Raw genomic sequence first — 24,989 nt, 5'->3', positions numbered from 1 at the left:
GATTTCATTCACATGGAGCGCTGCAATAATTTGAAGTATGTCCTGGTGGTAGTTTGTGCTTTTTCCAGGTGAATAGAAGCATATCCATTAAAGGACAATACTGCCCTATCAACTGCCAAAATTCTTCTCAAAGAATTTTTCCCTAGATATGGAATGCCACGGATTGTATGGTCAGATAACGGAAGTGAGTTTATAGGGAAAGTTATGCAGAGTGTGTGTGCCGGCCTAGGATTGAAACAGAAATTTCACAGTGCAAACCATCCCCAGTCTGCTGGTTTAGTCGAGGGTTACAATGGCACTCTCAAGCTGAAAATAGCCAAAATACAAGCATCCACAGGTTTAGCCTGGCCAGACGCACTTCCTTTGGCCTTGTTATCAACGAGAGCAACAGTACATTCTAGATTAGGGCTCAGTCCGTATGAAATAGTTTTTGGTCGCCCGGCAAATATCTGGGGTGTACCAAGGCCTAAAGAATTTTGCTCCATAGAATATCCTATGTTGATAGACTACCTTTACGACTTGACTGCTAAATTGAGTCTTATTCATCAACAGGTTTTCGATGCTTTGCCAAAACCTCCGGAGAGTCCAGGGCACCAGCTGAAACCGGGTGACTTTGTTGTCATCAAGAACTTCGCGAGGACGAAGAACCTTCAGCCGAGATTTGTGGGGCCTTTTCAAATCTTACTGGCAACGAGGACAGCAGTTCGTGTAGCTGGCCGCAAGCACTGGGTACACGCGTCGCATGTTAAGCGTGTCCCTTTGCCGCTCCCTTACGACGACTGGGTAAAGAAGGGAATTGGTGCCTCCGAATCTGAAAGCACACCGAAGTTCATCTCTTTCAGCGATGCCGAATTGATTACTGACACTTCAAAACCTGACTCTCCTCCTGAAAAGACTCCTTTGAACACTGAACATTTGTCTCCAGCATCAGAAGAAACTTTGCTATCTGCGAACTTAAACTCTGCAACAGCTGCTAGTGATACACTATTCTCCGATCAGACAGTACCAGCGAAGCAGAGATATAACCTAAGAAGCCGTAAAATGGACAAATAAAGCAGGCAACTGCATATTGTGATTTTGATATATATTGAACTTTTGCCTTCAGCCAGGAAGTTTGCTATTGTTTATTGTTTTTAAAATTGCCTTGCCGTCTGGGTAGCCGTAGGGTCGTGGCTGTGTGCCTAGTTTGAATCTGCAGGGGTCTGACACAAGGTCGATCTTTCTGTTGGTCTGGGAACTCCCAGGGCTGATAGAGGCATTTTCATCTACGTACACATCATCAGTGGTCGCGAGCGGATTGTAGAAGATGGAGCTTCCTGCGCTGCAACGAGAAAATGTGATTTATGTTCGCAGAAACAGACTTAATAGAATTCTTCATAGCAAATGCTTCTTAATGCAATGTGCCATTACATTTTTGATTATTTTAGCAACATTGGTGGGTGGAATTGTCTTTAGTATAAATTTGATTTTTGTGCCAGTTACTACAGTACCTCCCCTTGATCCTGCCACTTCTACTGTTTCTTCTATACACTCTTTTCACTCATTTCCTGAACATGAGCAAGCCAGACGCTCAGAGTTCACCAACAACACATTTGTACAGCTCTTGCACCAACACCAACTGGTAGTTAACACTACAAACTGCTGGGTGTGTGGCTTGATACCCCACACTATGGATAAAGGTATTCCCTATCTGGTTTTGCCTTACAGCTATAATGGATCATTTCAGGCCCTTCAAACCATCTTTGCTTATGCTCTTGAAACCTATCCTCCACGTCCACCGCGTTCCACTAAATATAACTCTGCCAACAAAGCCTTAGTCCAGGGAATTATTGACATGGTCAAGGACGTCAATAATACTCCATCTTACCCTAGAGACGAATTGCGAGTATATTTAAGTTGGAATACTTCAGAGTATCGCCTTAGTTTAGGAGAAAGCAAGCGTAAAAGCTCAACTCCAATCTGGGTCGTACCTCACCGAGGTCAGGTCTGTTTGCAAGGCAACGGTAGAAATCCGAGAGCTCAGCTAGGGAGGAGTGAGTGCGTAGAGACTTACGTGTTTCCGGCTAACTCTTCCCCTGCCTTTCTTACTGCTAGGGGTACCTACTTCATTTGTCGAGACAGAGCTTATACATGGTTGCCTGCCAACTTTTCAGGATCATGTTATATTGCTCGATTGTTGCCTCCGACATACACTGCTTCATCTGATTACCACAGAACCAGAGTAGCGAGAGGTGTCTTCAGCAAGGAAGATACCGCTGGTCAGGAAGCTGGAGACTTCTTCAAAGGTTTCCTTCCGTTCTGGGGGCCTATGGCTAATAGTAGAAACATACGTCAGCTAACACGGGTAGTTGAATCTACTATTACCGAAACTGCTGGTGCCCTTAGCAATCTGACAGCTGAGCTTCAGGCGGATAGACTCATGACGTTGCAGAATCGTATGGTTCTAGACGTTATACTTGCAGATCGAGGTGGGGTATGCAGAATGATCCAATCGAGCTGCTGTGTCTTTATTCAGATCGAGGTGGGGTATGCAGAATGATCCAATCGAGCTGCTGTGTCTTTATTCCTAATAATGCTCCAACAGTCTATGAGGCGATCTCTAAGTTGCACAAGATTTCAGACTCCATACATGTAGACAAGGGAAACTGGTCCTTCATGGAGTGGTTTTGGACTCTGATATCAGCGTGGGGATGGAAGGTTCTAATGGTCATTGGTGTCATCTTAGTATTCCTATTCTCATGCTGCCTGATTATCCAGTGTGGTCCTGCTCTGTGTAGTCTTTGTGCTGCAACTTGTCTCAGAAAACCACCTGCGTTTGGAGAAAAGGCAAGAGAAAAGATGATGATACAACATGTCACTGACCTGATGAGCATAGAACTAGATTCTGACATAGACTGAGTAATTGCCTATGTAAGGGCAAAAGGAGGGTCTGAGGTTCCGTGACGGTTCCGTGACGATTTGAACCCGTGTTTTCAAGTTTGTCGGAAATACATAATATTGGTATCAGCGAACCGCAAATGATCCATTTAGTATATCCTGGTGTTTTCGCTACGCTACAAGCAAGAGCAATCCTTTTATTGACATATTTCTGATCTACCCACGGCATCCATCTTAGATCATGACCGCCATTTTGTGTTTTCTTGCCCTCACATACGCAATAACCTCTGATCACTCCACTTCGATTAAGGACACGTAGCCTTAGCCGGAGATTCACCTCTTGCATGACACGTGCACCTTAAACCAGATCACGCTGTAGCTGCATGACTCGACAAAGGCTACCTCCTCTGCCCGAGGCCAGTCCTGCTAAACTGGTCTTCGTGCCCATTGTCCTGATCATGATTAGGCGGCCGAAGCCGGTAGCCTTGCCCATTTACAACCCACAAGCATCTCTTATCCCGCTTTCCTATCTTCCACACCTGGCTCCGTTCCTTTCTTTCTGACTCTTTATTAGGGGGAGGTAACGAACTTTACGATGAGGCGGTCCCGCTCTTGAATGCAATATTGACAAGGGATTGTGATGAACTAGTGGGAACCCCTCTTCGTAGATGTTTTGTATCAGATTTTATCAACAGTTCCTGTGCACACCAAATATTAATTGTCTACGACACAAAGGTTTTGGGAATGTACCAACATGTGGAGAATTTGCCTGAAGGCCAAAAACTAGTATATAAGGAGCAACCCGCTTTGTACAAATTGAACAGGCTCCTGGTTACTGCCCGTGTGTAGTATCTGTGACTTCTGTGTCCCTGCAGTAATAAACCTTTGGTCTTTGACGCCACCATCGAGAAGCCCGTGTTTCTGTTCATTTGTGCACCAAGGCAGGTGGAACTCCGGGGTCTTTGGGTGTTGTTCCCTGACACCTCTGGACGGAACCAAAAAGTCCAGAACTCCATTCTGCTGCTGGGTAAACTCCCTCATCTTTGAGGCCCTCATTTGTGGCCTGAGGTTATGGATACCAAGAAGAACTTTAATTGGTTTTTGGGTAATAACAAATTAGAGGCAGTCAAGGAATATAGATATCCAGGCCTCTGGTGTGATAGTGCGCTAAATTGGTGCACCCATTTGGAGGCGCAAAGAGCCAAAGCTTTTTCATCCAAATGTGGGTTGAAAAGGTTTAATAAAGAATATGGCGGTTCGAGGCATGTGGGCTGCTGAATTCATATCTGTGCATAGATCGCCGCCTAGTTTTGGGTCCGTATGATTGCACATTGTTGTCCTGGAAGAGTCTTCGAAGTATCACGAGATAGGTGGCTCCTCCCCTGGACTACAGTGCGCATGGGCATCGACTCCATCCTCAGATTGTTTTTTTCCGCCATTGGGTTCGGATGTATATTGGTTCACTCTAGTCGGAATCGATATAAACTTTCTTAAGGCCAAAAGGCGTTTAGTTTTCTTCGTCGGTATAGTCTTGCGTTCGGTGCCTGATTTTTCCAGCTCTGTTCCGAGCCGGATTCCAGAGAACCGCGTGCTTTCGACACGGAGGGCCCAGTCGACGCCACAGACCCTATTGACTGGAAGGGAGCCTGTTCAAGAGATGTCCCGTGTGCAACTCCAAGTATCCCCACATCGACTTCCACCCGGTGTGCAACAAGTGTCTGTCGCCGGATCATGATGAAGCCAGTTGCATGGCTTGTTACCGTTTTTCGATCCAAGAAGACGCTTTAACATTGACGCGCTGCATGCCAGGAGGCCCAGCAGATTGCACCGGCGCCTGTGGACATCTTCGATGCCGGGGATGATGAAGGAGCTGACCGGGAAGTTAGTGAAAACCTGTCAAATCCAGCGTCTGAGGTAGACTATAACTACGACGCGGACGCTGAAATGTTCGAAGCGGAAGAAGTCGTCGACGAGGTAGGAGATGACAATGGGGCCTTTGGGACCATGGAAGATAGCTCGAGCGAAGAGCTACCTCAGACTGACGTTGGGGCTGAAACGCGTCAAAAGGCTCAGGTCGAGGGCTCGCCACTAGGCCTTACCCAATATCTTACTATGGGTTCTAGAGCCCCGCCTTCAGGCTCGGCCACGGACATTGCTATTGAGCCGCACCCTGCAAAAACGAAACCGAAAGTGAAAACAATGGTCTCGACGCAAGTGAAAGCACTGGTGCCCCCCTCGAAACCGAAGGTGCACATTACTTTGGTGGGATCGAAGGCCTCGGAGCCGTCGGCACCGATGAAGCAGAAGGGTGTTGTCGTTACAAAGACACAGGTCAAGGGCGTCGAGACGAAGTCTGCCACGCCGAAGACAAAGGTCAAGGTAGTCGAATCGAGTAAATCGCGGCCGAAGATGGTCGACACTAGCAAGGGACTCGATGATCCGAAGGTTCTCGAGACTCCGCGTCAACAAGACAAGGCCAAAAGCGGCACAACACACGAGTCCACGTCCAGTGGTGCCTTGAAGGATCCCGTCGACTCGGCGCGGCCATCCGCCGCTTTCTCCAAGCAGGTGGCGGACTCCCTAAAACGCATCAAGGAGAATGCCTCAACTGTCGGCCCAAAAGATCCTCCATTTTCAAAGCCGGTCGATAAACCTCAAAAAGCGTCAACGCCCATTCACTTCACGTTGCCGCCGAAAGTGGCGCCGAAGGCTTTCACCCCTAGGATGGTCGCCAGCGTCCCCGAGAAGGTGCCCTCAGTGCCGAAGTCGACGACAGTGGTCCCGACCTTAAAGCATCGACAATCTTTGCTGGAAGAACAGCAAGAACATTTTATCGATGCCGAGACAGGCAGACTTTCCCTTCATAAACGGAAAATTGCCCCGGAACAGCCAATGGAGTCCTATAAAATTCCTTTAATGAAAAAGAAGGATTCCACTTCAACTCCTGTTCTTGTGGAACCACTTTCTCCACATGGCCATGATGTCTCACCCACTTACTCTGACGTAGACGCTGGGGAAGGTGATGATGAATACAGCTATCTTGTCTACACCGACCCAGATGATACCAATGAACCCTGGGCAGCTGGTGCTGACCCAGGTGATCCTCATTCTACCCCAGACACTCAGCTCTATGCTGTAAAAACGTCGCCTACAGAAGATTCAGCTGCGTTTAATGCCCTCGTTGAAAGGGCAAACAAAACAGGTGATGGACAGAATGTGGATCAATGTCACACATTCACCCCAGTCCAAAGATCTGGGCCCAAATCCATCGGGCCCAGATCTTCGGACTGGGGTGAGTGTGTGACATTGATCCACATTCGGTCCATCACCTGTTGTGTTTGCATATTCCGCCCTAAGTGCGCTGGGGATGCCCAGACGTGGGTCCCAGGCACTCCACACCACTGGAGTCAAGCTAGCCGGGCTGATGAGAGGTGTTACCTCGAAACCGGTCCGGTCCTCGGATGCTTGATTCCGTTCTGGGAAGGACATGGCTTTTGTAGTTCGGACTGGACTGTTCCCATGGGGCACAGGGTCAGAGCTGATTTGCATATCGCCATTGTCTAACCCAGGGTGGTGTGGAGTGCAAAAAAACGATGGATTTGGGCCCAGATCTTCGGACTGGGGTGAGTGTGTGACATTGATCCACATTCGGTCCATCACCTGTTTTGTTTGCATATTCCGCCCTAAGTGCGCTGGGGATGCCCAGACGTGGGTACCAGGCACTCCACACCACTGGAGTCAAGCTAGCCGGGCTGATGAGAGGTGTTACCTCGAAACCGGTCCGGTCCTCGGATGCTTGATTCCGTTCTGGGAAGGACATGGCTTTTGTAGTTCGGACTGGACTGTTCCCATGGGGCACAGGGTCAGAGCTGATTTGCATATCGCCATTGTCTAACCCAGGGTGGTGTGGAGTGCAAAAAAACGATGGATTTGGGCCCAGATCTTCGGACTGGGGTGAGTGTGTGACATTGATCCACATTCGGTCCATCACCTGTTTTGTTTGCATATTCCGCCCTAAGTGCGCTGGGGATGCCCAGACGTGGGTCCCAGGCACTCCACACCACTGGAGTCAAGCTAGCCGGGCTGATGAGAGGTGTTACCTCAAAACCGGTCCGGTCCTCGGATGCTTGATTCCGTTCTGGGAAGGACATGGCTTTTGTAGTTCGGACTGGACTGTTCCCATGGGGCACAGGGTCAGAGCTGATTTGCATATCGCCATTGTCTAACCCAGGGTGGTGTGGAGTGCAAAAAAACGATGGATATGGGCCTAGATCTTCGGACTGGGGTGAGTGTGTGACATTGATCCACATTCGGTCCATCACCTGTTTTGTTTGCATATTCCTCGTTGAAAGGGCGGCTAAAAATCATGACGTCCAGCTCCATGCTGACCCCATTGAAGTGGACTTTCTTTTTGACACCTTTCCTGTCTCAGAGAGAACTGTCAAGACTCTGCCTATGTTGAAGGGTGTCTTAAAACATGCTGGGGAGATCTTTAAAGAACCTACCAGAGCAAGGGTGATAAACCCTAGAATTGAGAAGAAGTATAAACCAGCACCTACTGACCCTATTTACATCAAGGGACAGTTGGCTTTGGACTCTCTTGTTGTCTCAAATTTCCGGAAGAGGGCTAATTCTCAAACAGGTGATGCTCCTCCCCCAGATAAGGAATCTAAGGTGTTTGAGGCATCAGGGAAAAGGGTGGCAGCTCAAGCGGCCAATATCTGGCGCATTTCAAATACACAAGCACTTCTAGCGAGGTATGACAGGGCACACTATGACACACTGGAGACCCTGTTGCAGCACCTGCCAGACGAATACAAAGAGGCAGCTGAGATGCTCATCCAAGAGGGGAAGCTGATATCCAATGCTTCTATTAAATGTGCACTGGACGCGGCTGAAACCGCGGCCAGATCTGTCAACACTAGTGTCATGCTGAGACGACATACCTGGCTCAGAATCTCGGGATTCAAGCCAGAGATACAGACCACCATTCTTAATCGGACAGTCAATCCTGATCATCTGTTTGGTCTAGAGATGGACACCACCTTGGAAAAAAATAAAAAAAGACACTGAAACTGCTAAGTCCATGGGGGCCCTGCAGTCCCAGCAATTCAAGGGTGGTTCTTTTCGTCGCTCAAGCACTAGAGGTGTTTCCAGAGGCCAGCTCTCCCAAACCACGCAGTACTATAAAGGCAACACGCAGACCACATACACCAAACCAAGTCGAGGTGGATATCGTGGGAACAGCGCCAAAGGCAGGGGTCGTGGAAACAACAACTCCAGATCCTCTGCCACTAACAAACAGTGACGCCTTGTCACTGCCCCCCGACCACGCAACACCGGTCGGGGGAGACTTCAACAGTTCCTGCCAGTCTGGAAATCCATCACCACAGACAGGTGGGTCACACAGCTTATACAGTACGGTTATTGTCTGGAGTTAACATCCACTCCACCCAACATACCCCCAAGACACCGTCCTATGTCCGCCAAGCATTTGCAGTTATTGCAGCAGGCGGTCCTCGTCATGCTGCAAAAAGGGGCAATCGAGATCGTGCCTGTGGAAGAAAGAGGCACAGGAGTTTACTCACTGTACTTCTTGATACCAAAAAAGGACGGGTCCCTCAGACCCATACTGGACCTCAGACCCCTCAATCAGTACATTCTATCGGAGCACTTTCACATGCTGACCCTGCTGCAAGTACTCCAGTCAGGGGGATTTTCTCACAACTTTAGATCTAAAAGATGCGTATTTTCACATTCCGCTGCACCCGTCACACAAAAAATACTTCCGGTTCACCATCCAAAACCAACACTACCAGTTCAAGGTTTTGCCTTTTGGAGTCACCACGGCACCCAGGGTGTTTACAAAGTGCCTGGCGACAGTGGCGGCACATCTAAGGAGACAGAACATTCACGTCTACCCTTATCTGGACGACTGGCTCATTCAGGCGAAGTCAGCCCAGCAGTGTGCCGCTCACGTGTCCCACACCATTCACCTCCTTCACGATCTGGGATTCTCACTGAATTACCCAAAGTCCCACCTCCAGCCCGCCCACATACGGCAGTATCTGGGTGCGACAATAAACCCTCTGGCAGCCACAGCACAGCCAAAGTCAGTGAGGGTCAACAACATTCAATCGCTGATACATTTAGACCTCAACACTCGCTTCCAGCGAGAGTGTTCATGCAGTTGATAGGCATGATGGCCTCCTGCATCTCCATAGTCCCGCACGCGAGACTACATATGCGTCCGCTTCAGGAGTGCTTAGCACGTCAGTGGACTCAGCCTCACGGACAGTTGAAAGACCTAGTGTTGGTGAGCGGTCGGGCATACAACTCTCTGCATTGGTGGAATCCACAAAACCTTTGCAAGGGATGACCGTTCCAAGAGCCTGTGCCACAGATCGTCCTGACGGACGCTTCTCTCCAGGGATGGGGAGCTCATGTACTCTATTACACTGTGCAGGGACTATGGACACCACAGCAAAGGAAGATGCACATCAATGTTCTGGAAGTGATGGCGATCTTCATGTCACTAAAAGCCTTCAAAGTACATCTGTGCAACGAGGTTGTGTTGATCCGGACGGACAACATGACGGCCATGTACTACATTCAGAAGCAGGGAGGAACACACTCTCCACAGCTGTCTCGTCTGGCTCAGAGCATGTGAAAGTGGGCCATTCAGAGAAACATCTTCCTCATGGCAGAACACTTCCCAGGCAAAGACAATCAGATGGCGGACCTGCTTAGCAGGTACAGCCACCAAACGCATGAGTGGGAGATACACCCATCGGTACTCCACCCGTACTTCCAAAGGTGGGGTCATCCAGAGATAGACCTGTTCGCCACAAAGGAAAACGCAAAATGCCCAAGCTTTGCCGCCAGATTCCCACACCCACAGTCGCAGGGCAATGCAATATGGATGAACTGGTCAGGCAAATTTGCGTACGCTTTTCCCCCAGCACCTCTAATACCACTGGTGGAGCGCAAGCTGAAGCAGCACTCGATGACTCTCATCCTGGTTGCTCCTACGTGGGCTCGCCAACCATGGTACACCACGTTTCTGGAACTGTCCGTGGTACCGCATCAAAGGCTGCGCCTCACACCCAGGCTTTTGACGCAGAGCCATGGCAACATTCAGCATCCAGATCCGCAACAGCTCAACCTGGCGATCTGGCTCCTGAGGTCTTAGAGTTTGGCTACCTCAACTTACCTCCTTACTGTATGGACATCATCCGGGAGGCAAGGAAGCCCACCACCAGAGCATGCTACGCGGCGAAATGGAAGCGGTTTGTCATTTATTGTGCTGGCCACGACATTAACCCGCTAGATGCCTCTATTCAAAACATCATTTGTTATCTATTACATCTGTACAAATGTAATCTGGCCTATGCTTCCATTCGCATACATTTATCTGCAATGGCTGCTTATCTCCAAAACAGACGGCACCTCTCACTTTTCAAGGTGCCGGCCATTAAAGCCTTCCTGGAAGGACTCAAACGAGTCATTCCTCCGCGGACGCCACCAGCTCCGGAGTGGAACCTCAATGTGGTCCTCACCAGGCTGATGGGTCCCCCTTTTGAACCACTGCATTCCTGCGAGATTCAATTCTTGACATGGAAAGTGGCTTTCCTTATAGCGATTACGTCGCTACGACGAGTTAGTGAACTCAAGGCAATAACTATCCAAGATCCATTTATTCAAATTCATTCTAACAGGGTGGTGCTTCGCACTAACCCTAAATTCCTTCCTAAGGTAGTGTCTCAGTTCCATATCAACCAAACTATAGAACTACCTGTGTTCTTCCAAAATCCAGAGTCACTGGCGGAGAGAGTGCTCCACACACTTGACGTCAAAAGGGCTCTAATGTATTACATTGATAGGACCAAGGATTTTAGGAAGACTAAACAACTTTTTGTTGCCTTTGCACCACAACACAAAGGTAACCCCATTTCCAAGGCTGGTATAGCCAGGTGGATCGTTAAATGTATTCAGATCTGCTATCTGAAAGCCAAGCGCACTCACCATTCCACCACAGGCCCACTCCACCCGAAAGTTGGTGGCCTCCATGGCTTTCCTTGGAAATGTTCCTTTGGAAGACATATGTAGAGCAGCCACATGGTCTACCACACACACATTTACAAAACATTACTGTGTTGATGTGCACTCCAAACAGCAGGCAGCTGTAGGGCAGGCTGTTCTAAAAACACTTTTCCAAACTGCTGCAGCTGGCATGGGCGGCCGCCGTTAATGGAGGGACTGCTATGTATTCTATGCACAGATATGAATTCAGCAGCCCACATGCCTCGAACCGAATATGCTGCTTACCAGTATGCATCTGTTCTTGGCATGTAGGGCTGCTGACATTCATATCGCACGCCCTCCTCCTCGGCGCCTGTAGCGACTGCAGCATTCACACATACTTCTAGCATGGTCATCATTCACTTTGTTTCGCTCCATCTTGGCCACAATGGCTGAAAACAATCTGAGGATGGAGTCGATGCCCATGCGCACTGTAGTCCAGGGGAGGAGCCACCTATCTCGTGATACTTCGAAGACTCTTCCAGGACAACAATGTGCGATACTCCGGACCCAACACTAGGCGGCGATCTATGCACAGATATGAATTCAGCAGCCCTACATGCCAAGAACAGATGCATACTGGTAAGTAGTATATTCAACATGACTCATAAACCAATGATAAAGGCATTTGGTGCAATGGTCCCCCCCCCAAGTATTGTATGGCGCAGAGGTGTTATACCTGAGCGGTAAACATGAGTGGGACCAGGAAGAGGGAAAAATCTTAAAAATATTATTGTCCTTACCAAACTGTACTATGGTTCAAGCAATAAGAATGGAGCTAGGGCTAACTTCATGGACCGTACAATCTCAAATGGGCCTGGTAAGATTCTGGAAGCGCCAAGACCCAGGAGTAACACTAAAGGTCTCACAGCGGTGTAGGGATGAGATCCAAATAAGTAACCTTGCCTGGGCAAAGGATGTGAGCAAAACCCTCCAGAAAGTAACTGGGCGCCTTAATGTGAAATTCGCTCAGGACGCCTTGATAGCAGAGTTTACTAAGAAAACCCTTAGGGAACAAGGCCAGTCGCTCTCCAGGGCGCAGTACCTAGATTATATGTCAGAGAAAAAATCGGTCCAGTGGTTAAAAAAGTCATGGGTTAATGATGGTTGGTTTCTGTATTTGGACATTCTGCCCAACCGAGTGCTGAGATATGAAATTCTTAGTACTCGGGTTGGGGTTGACCCATGGAAAATAGATGGACAATTAAAATCTGCACTGATCGGCCCAGAAGGTAACTGTAACTGTGGGCGTGGACTAAGACATGATATCCGCATATTTTACTTGATTGCTTATTTGTACACGATATAAGGAAATTGTTTTTACGTCCGATATTTCTATCACATAAGATAACTTCACGTGCTCAGGCGATCTGTTTACTTACCAATATGCCCACGTAAGAAATTGCAATTGGATTGGGTACATTTTTGAAGGGTTTAAAAGCATATGGAAGGGTGATTTCGAAAGAGGGGCACTGATTTTAAGTTGTTTTAAAGTTTTATAAAAAGAAATTTTCTTCTTATCCTTTTAGTGATTTTGAGATTTCTGTAAAAATAGGGCGTAATGTATGTTGTGTTTCTGTGGGCGTCAACCTCTTTTAATTTTCTTTTAACAAGTACTGAATTTTACCTATTTAAGATGGAGTAGAATTTTGTCTGTCCGTACTTTTTGATCCTAATTGTGTGTTCTGTACTGTTTAAAAGACCAAGTTCTAAATAAACAAGTTTCTCTCTCTCTCTCTCTGTCCCCACTCCAGTACCGTTGTGTAGTTTCCACTAATCTATAAGATCTGCGCATTGTTCGAACAACATACGCTAAGGCATTGGTGTCAAGATTGATTCTATACACCCCAGCAGGATATGTTGGCCTACTGACAAGCTAGGCCACAGTGCCACCTGAATCCCCCCAACCTTACCAGGGAGCAAATGATTTCTGGCAACCAGTGAACATGACAACCCTGAACCATCTCGGATCATATAAACAGCACAGAACCTTGGGATCAGTCACTCATGCTCACTTATTCTCAGAGAATTATACGAAGAATATATAGTGGGACGTTTTCAATACAATTACTAAACCAATGTTATTCTTGCATAAAATACCTGTACTTCAATGATTAATAGAGAAGCAGAAAAACGTGATTACAAACACCAAAAGTTTAAATAGTAGATATAGTTCTACTATGGTGCTAAAGCAATGTATATATGCAGGCATATTAAAGGCAATAATCGAGCTTACTACTACGATACGAACCCTACTTTAAGTGTACCTAGAGTGTGTGTACGTTTAGAGCCAAGAATCCCTCCAAGGGACGATCCAACTCCATTACCTGATGGGCTAGAATGAAGGACCCAGCCTTGGTCATGAACTGGATACCCCACACAAGATGTCAGACTGCTGTGTGGTAATTACTTAGCATGTCAACGGAAGTGCCTCTCCTGCTGATCTTTTATAAGAGAAAGCAGCCTTACCATGTGCATATAGATTAGTGATGTTATGAATACTAGATAGCCCTGTAGCCCCTTGGATTAAGATAGCGATTACATTTGTTCATAGTGCATAACGAGACCTTGTACATGATGTTTATGGCTTTGTGATAATCTTGTGCAGAGCTAGATGTGTAAACCGGTTTAGTTTCGGGGAAACTAATCCCACATTGTCATGCATGCAAATATGTGTATAGGGTCTCAGTTGAAAATTGTATTTGTGAAGACAATTTAAGAAATAAGCTGCCTCACTACATGGGCCTAACTTGGTAATATAACATTACCTATGCTCAAGAATGTAGGGGTTTGGCTTGATGACGGCTGTCCATCAGTCATTGAATCACTAAGGTTTCTTCCTCATGCTTTGATATTTTAAGATGACTCAGGAAAATTCTTCGTTGTCTTGCTGTCCCTGCCCAGGGAACAAATAGCTTTTTCGTTCCAGGTTGGATGGCGTAAATATTCTTTACTTGGGTGTCACGAAGAGCCTGCTCAAGCGACAGTGCAAAACGCTGCTGCAAGACTCCTACTTCACCCCTCAAAGTTTTCCCCCTACATTTTCCTCTGCTGCCATTCTGCTCCATGAACTCCATTGGTTGTCAATTGAATGGCATGTTCAATATAAAGCCTTATGCTATGCACACACGTCTTTCCAATTCTGCCCCATATACTTAGGAACTCTGGTTCTACCATATATACCAAGCTAATCTCTGTGCCCAAGCAATCTTGCTCTTGCTGCAATTCCAAGAATTTGCAAAACCCGTCAAGGAGGTAAAGACTTTTTCTTCTTCAGCCCAAAGTGGGGGAATTCCTTACTCCCTGCTTTGAGAGCATGTCGCTCTCTCTGTCTTACTCAAGAAATTAAAAACCTGTTGTTGGAAGAGACCTGCATTGGAGTACCAGATACCTTACTGTAGCGTAACACGGGGAAACCCTTCTTGGGTAGCCATGTGCTGTACAAGTCTGTAAATATAAAAAATAAAATAAGTAGCCAAGCAACTTCCCGGTGACTTGCAATATCCTAGCATGAACACTAAAGGGTTGTTTATTCTTAGTAATATGTGGTCGCACACCAAAAAAAGGCATTTAGTATTGTGTTCCTAATAGATAGTTCAGTCTGTCTCACCACATTTCAGGGATTTACTTCAGAATTATAACTTAGTTTTGATCTCCTTTTTTTTGGTGAAATTCAGTGTTTTTATTACATATTTTAATTGTTTTCAAATCCCCGCTGAACATGGTTTTTGCCTTTCACAACTGGGTTTGCGCTCAGTGAGGATTGTGATCAGGACCTGTGCTCAAACCACCTTGAGAATAAAACCATCAGTCTTCAATCATTTTCAGTGTGGTTTAGTCTTGGGGTTCATCCTGTGGCCAGACCCTGCGTAAAACCCACTGCAGACAGCCAGTTTCCTCAGTGCATTGCCTTAGACCATGCTCAGTGGTGGTTGGGAGCAGGGACTGACCTGCACCCTCTCCCTGAATTCAACCCCACTCGGACATCCAAACCCTGCTGCACACTGATATCCCACCATAGAAATGTGCAGCAGCCAACTCCTGGTCCCTACCACATGGCACTTGCCACAAGTACTCTGTGGTCAAACACTCATGATTACATCTGCCTCAGCTTCATTTTTTCCCACAGTATGACACTCACAAATCATATTTGATTTGCGAGTCACACACAAAATAGCAGTTGAATCATACTCCTATAATGGCAGCTTGCAATTTTGGCTAGATTCTTGTGTCAGGCTATGTTTTCAGTGTTTTTCTTTGGCAGAGGTATTGAGTTTTTCACGTCTGAGTATCACTGAGAATTCCCTTCTGGTTGGTCACCTCTGAGGGTGGCCTTCCATTGGTGTGGACATTTTTTTCAACAAAGCTAAAACCTGTAGGTTAGTATCAACTCGTGAGCAGAAATATTTTTGCAGAGGCCTTCTCCAGCTAATTATATTTCTTACAAAAATCAAACTATAATTGAAATGAATCGCAAGTGGCTAGTGAAAGAGTACCCGCCTCCTGAACTTTCCGGAAACATAGGACTTGAACATTTTTTGCTGACCTTTTGCTCTGAGAACTGTCAGGGACTGGGACCAACTTTCCAAGCCAATTCAATGTAGGTGCATCACCGCTGGGCTAAAGATTTAGGGTGCGCACACTATGTCCTTGTCCTGCAGTGCTTGTCCCTTTGAAAACTACATGTAAGATTGAAGTGGATCACGAGTAATAAAGTTACTAACCTGTTAGTTTCAGCCAACGATTTCAGTAACTGAATTCTGACCTCACCCACTATTGGGTATTGAACAGAGCAGACAGGCTTTATTTAAAGAAAATGTATAAAGCATTTAGATGTGACAAAACAGCTAAATAGTTAGACACAACACAATAAGAACCCCGATTAAATGTATACAATTGAGAAAAATGTAATAAGCAATGGGACACAAACACAACAAAAATCCAATCAGGTGAGCCAGAGATATTCATTTTTGAATATGTCATTGGAAAAACTGCCTGCAGCTATACACCAAGTGGAGGGATCCCTGTAAAAGTGTGGAATTCAGAACGTTTTTTTTAGAAGTCCCAAATCAGAATGGGACATAATCACATTTTGAAAAGAAAAATTCTCCCTGCATAGGTCACTGGTCAAACTGTTGCTGTGAATCTTTAAGCCAGATACGTGAAGCAGGTTAGTTCCACTGGCTTTCTGGTTCTTTGCACATTTCAAACTGAGAGATCAGACAATGAGATTAGTCATTCATTTTGCAGAGTTGGATTTCTGAGAAGGATGAAACTGAAAACCAGTATGATTCCGTGCCACTGCCGATCAGGTACTTTTTAGGTCTCAACTAAGCGCACACATGCGCTGCTTAGGAGGAGACCTGTAGCCATCAGTCCCCTTATTTACCCACAACCATGCACGCGTTCCATTGCCTTCAATGGCAGCGCGTGCACGTGTGAAGATTCACTTGCGGGAGCGAGTGCCACCATATGGTAGCAATTATCGCTCCGCAAGTGGATCTTACAGGCCCCATTCACCCCCCTCCCCCGCGAGGCGAGCGCACCTCCCCCTGATGCAGCTACAGCGCGAGCTTGTGCTTGTTTAAATTAGCTCGTCCCACTTTTCATTTTCACCGTCCATCAATGCCTGCAGATAGGAAATAATGGGGACAACGGGTCATGGCGGCGGCGTGATTTCGCCATACGAGTGTGTTACAAAGTGTGTCACATCTTCTGATCCCTCCAGTAGCAATGAACTCACAACTAACAATCCCCCCAAGGACAATGTTAATGTTAATGTTACTTGCATTTGTAAAGCGCTGCTGTTACCAAAAAGGTGTTTTGGCGCTAGGGTGAGGTACCTACTGACGGATGCTGGGAAAGAGGTTTGTATATTAAATATAGCCTAATTGGTAAAAAGCCATGTTTTTAAGGCCTTTCTAAAGGCCATCAAGTTGTTAAATGTCTTAGGTGCAAGGGAAGGGAGTTCCAGGCTATGGCTGCATTAGCGACAAAGCTTCTGCCGCCCCAATTGGCTTTCTTCGTCCGGTGTGTAACCACCAACTTGGCATCAGAAGAACAGAGAGTTATTTTGAGTGAGTACCATTTAAAATGCTGTTTCAGGAATTTAGGTCCTATTCCATGCAGTGCCTTGAAGACCAAACACAAGGCCTTGAACTTGGTGCACTTCCTCATAGGCAGCCAGTGCAGCCCTCTAATTGCACCAGTGATAGATGCATATTTAGGCGTTCCTGAAAGAAGTCTGACCGCTGCATTCTGCAGAATCTGTAACGTATTCATTAGGCCTTCTTGTAGCTTGAGGTAAAGACTGTTACAATAAGTCTAGTTTAGACATCACTAGTGCAGTTATTACCGTTTGTTGTGCTTTTTTGGGAATTAGTGGCATAATATTTTTACAGGCTCGAAGGGTGAACGAGGTAGAGGATGCTACTGAGTTCACCTGGTCCTTGAAACTTAGAGTGTCGTCTATCCAAATACCCAGGTTTTTCACATTCCTGGTCGGGACTGGCAATTGTCCTAGTGAGTTCGGCCAGCAGTTGGGTGTCCAGAAGGCTGGATTGTTCCCGAAAGCACAACCTCAGTCTTACTGGAATTTAACTTCAGGCAGTTTTGTGCCATCCAGTTTCCCGTTGCGTACATGCTATCGTGAAATTTGGCTGCAGTGTCTTGTAGTCTTTTTGGTTGAATGGTTACTATGATTTGGGTATCGTAAGCGTATGATGTTAAATTAAAGCCGTAGGATTCAATGAGGGGCGCGAGGGAGGATACATTAACATTAAAAAGTGTCGGGCTCAGTGCGGACCCCTGCAGGACTCCACATGGCAATGAGAAGGCATCCGCCTCAAATTTGTCTAGTTTGACAGTTTGGGTTCTTTCCGAGAGAAAAGATTTTAGAAGTTTTAGGGCATTGCCCTTTATTCCTATCTCATCTAATCGGTCCACCAATAACGTATGGTGGACCATATCAAATGCCGGCGATAGGTCCAACATAAGGGCAGCCCTACCTCCTTGATCTACAGTAGCTCTGATTTCCTCCGTGGACTTGATAAGAGCCGTTTCAGTACTGTGGCAATCTCTAAGGCAGAATTTAGGGCTGGCTTTAGTATTGTGGGTGCCCGTTGCAACAGTGTTTATTGAACCCACCCCCAATGACCACCTTTGTCACAGATTCCCGACTATCACCCAAGAGTGCCCCTCGAGCCTCCATATCATTCTCTCTCAGATGCATTTAACTAGCTTTATCCTACCACTCATACCAGTGTATGATGTCACAGCACTTTACATCACATACACATTACACAGAGACAATCAAACGTGTAATCAGTGTATAGAACATGTGTAAGACAGAGGTTTTCGAGGTGTAGGAGTCCCATCTCATCCTTACTGGTAGGCAGTATAGTTTAAGAGGCTTGGTCTGAGAAGCACAAACTCCTAATTGAAAACAGAACACCAGAGTTGGGGGTTCTCTTTAATAATAAGAATCGATTTCTATCCAAATGAACTTTTTCCAACTTTAGTCTATCCTCAGACCTATACTTTGCAATGTGTATTCAGTTCTTTGATGATAAATCGTTGTTCTATATTAGAATTTTAACTTATGAACTGCAAGTAACAAAAGGGTGTCTCTTAGAAAAGCAGAAACCCACCTACCTATTTACATTATATGCACTTTGTGATCTGCAGGGTTCACGTTCTTTGTGGCAGTCATATTAATCCTCTCTACTATATTTTATGATCAGTCAAAACCTCACCTAAAAAACCTATCTCTCTCCAGGAAGAAAATGAATCACTGGAGTTTTCTTAGGATTTTTATTGTTGACTGAAAATTGATAGAGGCAAGGAACGTGGCATCAGGTGCTTTTAAAATAAAAATGAACTTACAAATCGGGCACCCCCTGTAGTTAGCACCCGGTGCGGTGGCACCAGTCTCACTGCCCGAGATCTGGTCCTGCTTCTGATCATACATAGATAATAGATGTGGATGCATGGAGTAGGCTCTACCCCCATTGCAGCATGTGAGGGGTTGAGGCTGGCCATTATTAATTAAAAGATAGGGCAGATTATACGTTGCCCTCTTGTTGACTGCACGGTTCATGCCACTGAAGTAGGCACTCTGTAGAACAGTGCCCATTGGCTGAGTTTAACTACATAGGCAGACGATGGGAAGGGAAACCTGGTAATTACCGGCAGTGATTCAATTACAGCCAGATGCTGCCCTGTGGTGAAGAGTACCACACATGCTGTTCACCTCCATGATAGCGCTGTTGATCTCCTTCTGCAGTCTGTGATTCTCCTTTGCCTCATCAGTTCGCCTACAATTCAGCTTTTTGGACTGAAGCTATAAGTGCAGCATGGTGATGGTCTGAGATGGGCTCCATTTCTTCTCAGTTCCTACCCCTTCTCAAAGCACACTCACAATGGGAGCAAGTCAAGCAGCAGAATGATGTTCTTCATGATACACTCTGAACACTGAATAGCGGAGCTGTGGGTTGGCCAATAAGGTGACATTTCATTCAAAGCAGTGACTGAATGGGGCTGACCCAATTACACGCTTTTGGTATGATAAGTGTGGGCTGATCCTGGCTTTGAGTGACACTTCAACAAAGGCAGACCTGAAGACCGTTTATGCTCTTCTAGATTTATATATTGTTTTAAAGTTTGTCAGTGAACTTAAACTGTTTCATCCCATGCCTAAAATAAACTACACTAAATGTAAATGGGAGAATGTCAAAAATGGTTACCCGCCATTAACTGAAATATTCTACCATATCTTGTGTGCTGGCAAAGGTGTCAGTCGTGGATTTTGTCATTTATATCCTGAATAATAGAATTATCCTTTACAGTTCAAGAGAAGTGTCCATGTGAGTGTTGCAAGGCAGCTGACTTCATAACGACCCTGTCTGTTGAAGAGTTGATGAGTGAGGCTGGCCAGAAAGAGCTACTGAAACTAGAAGAACTACTGGAAGGTAAATAATTTGATCAGAACATGTACATATTTACTGATAATTTTGAACACTGAGAAATATGCATTTTATGTGTTTTATTTACAGTAACAGTTTTATATATTCATCACGTCGAAGGACTTTCAAACCATAGGAGTAATGTGCTATAGAAAAAAGGTGATACAGAGAAGTACCAAACAAAATAAGCGTGTCATATATGCAATGCGTTCATCTAAAGGTGGCCTAAGTTTATAGACTCAGCAATTCAGACCAGCCATATCTTGTTAATTTATCGTTTACCATATTTGTGTTAGTTTGCCATGAAATATATGAAATAGGGGTGGTTGAATGGTTATATTTGTTTACGGAAAAGGTGAACCTGAATACATGTAGTACAAAGAGTTAAATATCTGAAACTTCCATGACCTTATAAAGGAACTAATCCTTTAGCCTCGTTCCTTAATGTAAGAAAAAACACCTTAATTAAAAAACTTTATTTAAGCAAAAAAGTATTTAAGGACCCCGGGCTTTAGAGCAGGCCATAGCGCGGAGCTGTGTCTCCTCGCCGTGAGTGAACTTCTAAGGCATCAATTAGACAACGGTGGCACAACTGTGCTCATTCCTTCAGACCTCAGCACAGCTTTTGACACAGTGAATCACTAAACTCTACTTCAAATACTAGAGGTTATGGGTGTGCAGGATATGTCCCTGTGTTGGATGGGCTCTTTCCTGCAAGATTATGGTTTCTAGGTCTTCACTCATCAGCACTGCTCGAAGCGACACCCTCTTCTATCTGATGTGCACCAGGATCCACACCCAGTCCAACCCTTTTTAATCTTTACATAAGGCCTTGTGTAGATATTGTAAACAACTGCGGTCCTTCTCTCCTCTTCTACTCTGACGACACTCAAATCGTGTTCTACCTATCATCTCAGGAGAATCGTAGTGCAGAGGCCCGAAGAGCAGCCTTACACAAGTTTCTTCTTGGATAAATGCTAATTCCCTCAGGCTGAATGCGGATAAGACCGAGGTTCTGCTGCTGGGTAAACTCCCTCATCTTTGAGGCCCTCATCTGAGGTCTGAGGATACGGATACTGTTCCCACTCCAGTACTGTTGTGTAGTTTCCACTAATCTATAAGATCTGCGCATTGTTTGAACAACATACGCTAAGTCATTGGTGTCAAGATTGATTCTATACACCCCAGCAGGATATGTTGGCCTACTGACAAGCTAGGCCACAGTGCCACCTGAATCCCCCCAACCTTACCAGGGAGCAAATGATTTCTGGCAACCAGTGAACATGACAACCCTGAACCATCTCGGATCATATAAACAGCACAGAACCTTGGGATCAGTCACTCATGCTCACTTATTCTCAGAGAATTATACGAAGAATATATAGTGGGACGTTTTCAATACAATTACTAAACCAACGTTATTCTTGCATAAAATACGTGTGCTGCAATGATTAATGGAAAGAAGCAGAAAAACATGATTACAAACACCAAAAGTTTAAATAGTATATATATTTCTACTATGGTGCTAAAGAAATGTATATATGCAGGCATATAAAAAAAAGGCAGTAATTGAGCTTACTACTACGATGCAAACCCTACTTTAAGTGTACCTAGAGTGTGTGTAGGTGTAGAGCCAAGAATCCCCCCAAGGGACGATCCAACTCCATTACCTGATGGGCTAGAATGAAGAACCCCGTCTTGGTCATGAACTGGATACCCCACACAAGATGTCAGACTGCTGTGTGGTAATTTGTTAGCATGCAAGGACCTCGGTGTCAGCGGAAGTGCCTCTCTTGCTGATCTTTTATAATAGAAAGCAGCCTTGCGATGTGCATATATATTAGTGATGTTATGGACACTAGATAGCCCTGTCGCCCCTTGGATTAAGATAGCGATGACATTTGTTCATAGTGCAAAACGAGACCTTGTACATGATGTTCATGGCTTTGTGATAATCTTGTGCGGAGCTAGATGTGTAAACCGGTTTAGTTTCGGGGAAACTAATCCCACATTGTCATGCATGCAAATATGTGTATACGGTCTCAGCTGAAAATTGTATTTGTGAGGACAATTTAAGAAATAAGCTGCTTCTCTACATGGGCCTAACTTGGGAATATAACATTACCTGTGCTCAAGAATGTAGGGGTCTGGCTTGATGACGGGCTGTCCATCAGTCATTGAATCACCAAGGTGGCTTCCTCATGCTTTGGTATTTTAAGATGGCTCAGGAAAATTCTTTGTTGTCTTCCTGTCCCAGCCCAGGGAACCAATAGTTTTTTAATTCCAGGTTGGATGGCGTAAATATTCTTTACTTGGGTGTCACGAAGAGCGTGCTCAAGCGACAGTGCAAAACGCTGCTGCAAGACTCCTACTTCACCCCTCAAAGTTTTCCCCCTACATTTTCCTCCACTGCCAGTCTGCTCTATGAACTCCATTGGTTGTCAATTGAATGGCATGTTCAATATAAAGCTTTATGCTATGCACACAAATGTCTTTCCAATTCTGCCCCATATACTTAAGAACTCTGGTTCTACCATATACACCAAGCTAATCTCTGTGCCCAAGAAATCTTGCTCTTGCTGCAATTCCCAGAATTAGCCGAACCCGTCAAGGAGGTAAAGGCTTTTTCTTAGGTCCGAAGTGGGGGAATTCCTTACTCCCTGCTTTGAGAGCATGTCGCTCTCTCTCGATCTTACTCAAGAAATTAAAAACCTGTTGTTGGAAGAGACCTGCATTGGAGTACCAGATACCTTACTGTAGCGTAGCACGTGGAAACCCTTCTTGGGTAGCCATGTGCTGTACAAGTCTGTAAATATTAAAAAGAATAATAAGTGGACAAGCACCACATTTCAGGGATTACTTTATACTCTATTTATCTATCTATTGATCATTTATACATTTGCTGAAAAACATAGTCAAATCTGAGTTATGGTTCTAGATCAAATGCATAAAGCCACTGAAATTAGCCAGCTAAGGTCACTAATGCACAAAACACATGCCATCATTTGTGCCACACACCATGTTGATTGCTTGATAGCTGTCTTTGCATTTCTATGGTATTGCCAAATTGCTATTTATTGCTGCCTTTGCATTTCTGAGATATTGCCAAATTGTTGTTTATTGCTTGTGTTGTATACGTTGGTATCCTTAACTGGCAAAATTGAGTGGTCTACCTGTTTGAGTCAGAATTATAACTTAGTTTTGATCTCCTTTTTTGGTGAAATTCAGTGTTTTTATTACATATTGTAATTATTTTCAAATCCCCGCTGCACATGGTTTTTGCCTTTCACAACTGGGTTTGGGCTCAGAGTGAGGATTGTGATCAGGACCTGTGCTCAAACCACCTTGAGAATAAAACCCTCAGAGTCTTCAGTCATTTTCAGTGTGGTTTAGTCTCGGGGTTCATCCTGTGGCCAGCCCTGCGTAAAACCCACTGCAGACAGCCAGTTTCCTCAGTGCATTGCCTTAGGCCATGCTCATTGGTGTTTGGGAGCAGGGACTGACCTGCACCCTCTCCCTGAATTCAACCCCACTCGGACATCCAAACCCTGCTGCACACTGATATCCCACCATGGAAATGTGCAACAGCCAACTCCTGGTCCCTACCACATGGCACTTGCCACAAGTACTCTGTGGTCAAATACTCATGATTACATCTGCCTCGGCTTCATTTTTTCCCACAGTATGAAACTCACAAATCATATTTGATTTGCGAGTCACACACAAAATAGCAGTTGAATCATACTCCTATAATGGCAGCTTGCAATGTTGGCTTGATTCTTGAGTCAGGCTATGTTTTCAGTGTTTTTCTTTAGCAGAGGTATTGAGTTTTTCACGTCTGAGTATCACTGAGAATTCCCTTCTGGTTGGTCACCTCTGAGGGTGGCCTTCCATTGGTGTGGACATTTTTTTCAACAAAGCTAAAACCTGTAGGTTAGTATCAACTCGTGAGCAGAAATATTTTTGCAGAGGCCTTCTCCAGCTAATTATATTTCTTACAAAAATCAAACTATAATTGAGATGAATCGCAAGTGGCTAGTGAAAGAGTACCCGCCTCCTGAACTTTCCGGAAACATAGGACTTGAACATTTTTTGCTGACCTTTTGCTCTGAGAACTGTCAGGGACTGGGACCAACTTTCCAAGCCAATTCAATGTAGGTGCATCACCGCTGGGCTAAAGATTTAGGGTGCGCACACTATGTCCTTGTCCTGCAGTGCTTGTCCCTTTGAAAACTACATGTAAGATTGAAGTGGATCACGAGTAATAAAGTTACTAACCTGTTAGTTTCAGCCAACGATTTCAGTAACTGAATTCTGACCTCACCCACTATTGGGTATTGAACAGAGCAGACAGGCTTTATTTAAAGAAGATGTATAAAGCATTTAGATGTGACAAAACAGCTAAATAGTTAAAGACACAACACATTAAGAACTCTAATTAAATGTGTAAAATTGAGAAAAATGTAATAAGCAATGGGACACAAACACAACAAAAATCCAATCAGGTGAACCAGAGATATTAATTTTTGAATATGTCATTGGAAAAACTGCCTGCAGCTATACACCAAGTGCAGGGATCCCTGTAAAGGTCAAAACGTTTTTTTTAAAAGTCCCAAATCAGAATGGGACATAGTCACATTTTGAAAATAAAAATTCTCCCTGCATAGGTCACTGGTCAAACTGTTGCTGTGAATCTTTAAGCCAGATACGTGAAGCAGGTTAGTTCCACTGTCTTTCTGGTTCTTTGCACATTTCAAACAGAGATCAGACAATGAGAATTAGTCATTCTTTTGAAGAGTTGGGATTTCTGAGAAGGATGACACTGAAATCCAGTATGATTCCGTGGAACTGCCGATCAGGTACTTTTTAGGGCTCGACTAAGCAGCGCTAATGCACTGCTTAGGTGACCTGTAGCCATCAGTCCCCTTTTTTTACACACAACCATGCACGCGTTCCATTGCCTTCAATGGTAGCGCGTGCACGTGTGGAGAGGAGATTCACTTGCGGGAGCGAGTACCACCATATGGTGGTACTCGCTCCGCAAGTGAATCACGCAGATACCCCCCT

At 45.3% G+C, this 24,989-nt stretch overlaps 1 protein-coding gene across 2 annotated transcripts in view; it reads left to right on the top strand.

Moving 5' to 3' along the window:
• The window catches only part of LOC147712934 (cytosolic phospholipase A2 gamma-like), a 646,694-nt gene that overhangs the window by 478,825 nt on the left and 142,880 nt on the right, over window positions 1-24,989 (top strand). For both annotated transcript variants that reach the window (XM_086920395.1, XM_086920396.1), the window contains one exon: window positions 19,806-19,928. In XM_086920395.1, the coding sequence (XP_086776521.1) occupies window positions 19,806-19,928 (123 nt within the window). The remainder of the gene's footprint in view (window positions 1-19,805; window positions 19,929-24,989) is intronic.

Source organism: Lissotriton vulgaris, chromosome 5, assembly GCF_964263255.1.
Source record: "Lissotriton vulgaris chromosome 5, aLisVul1.2, whole genome shotgun sequence".
Classification (NCBI taxonomy): domain Eukaryota; kingdom Metazoa; phylum Chordata; class Amphibia; order Caudata; family Salamandridae; genus Lissotriton; species Lissotriton vulgaris.
This window is presented reverse-complemented; position numbering and strand designations above follow the sequence as displayed.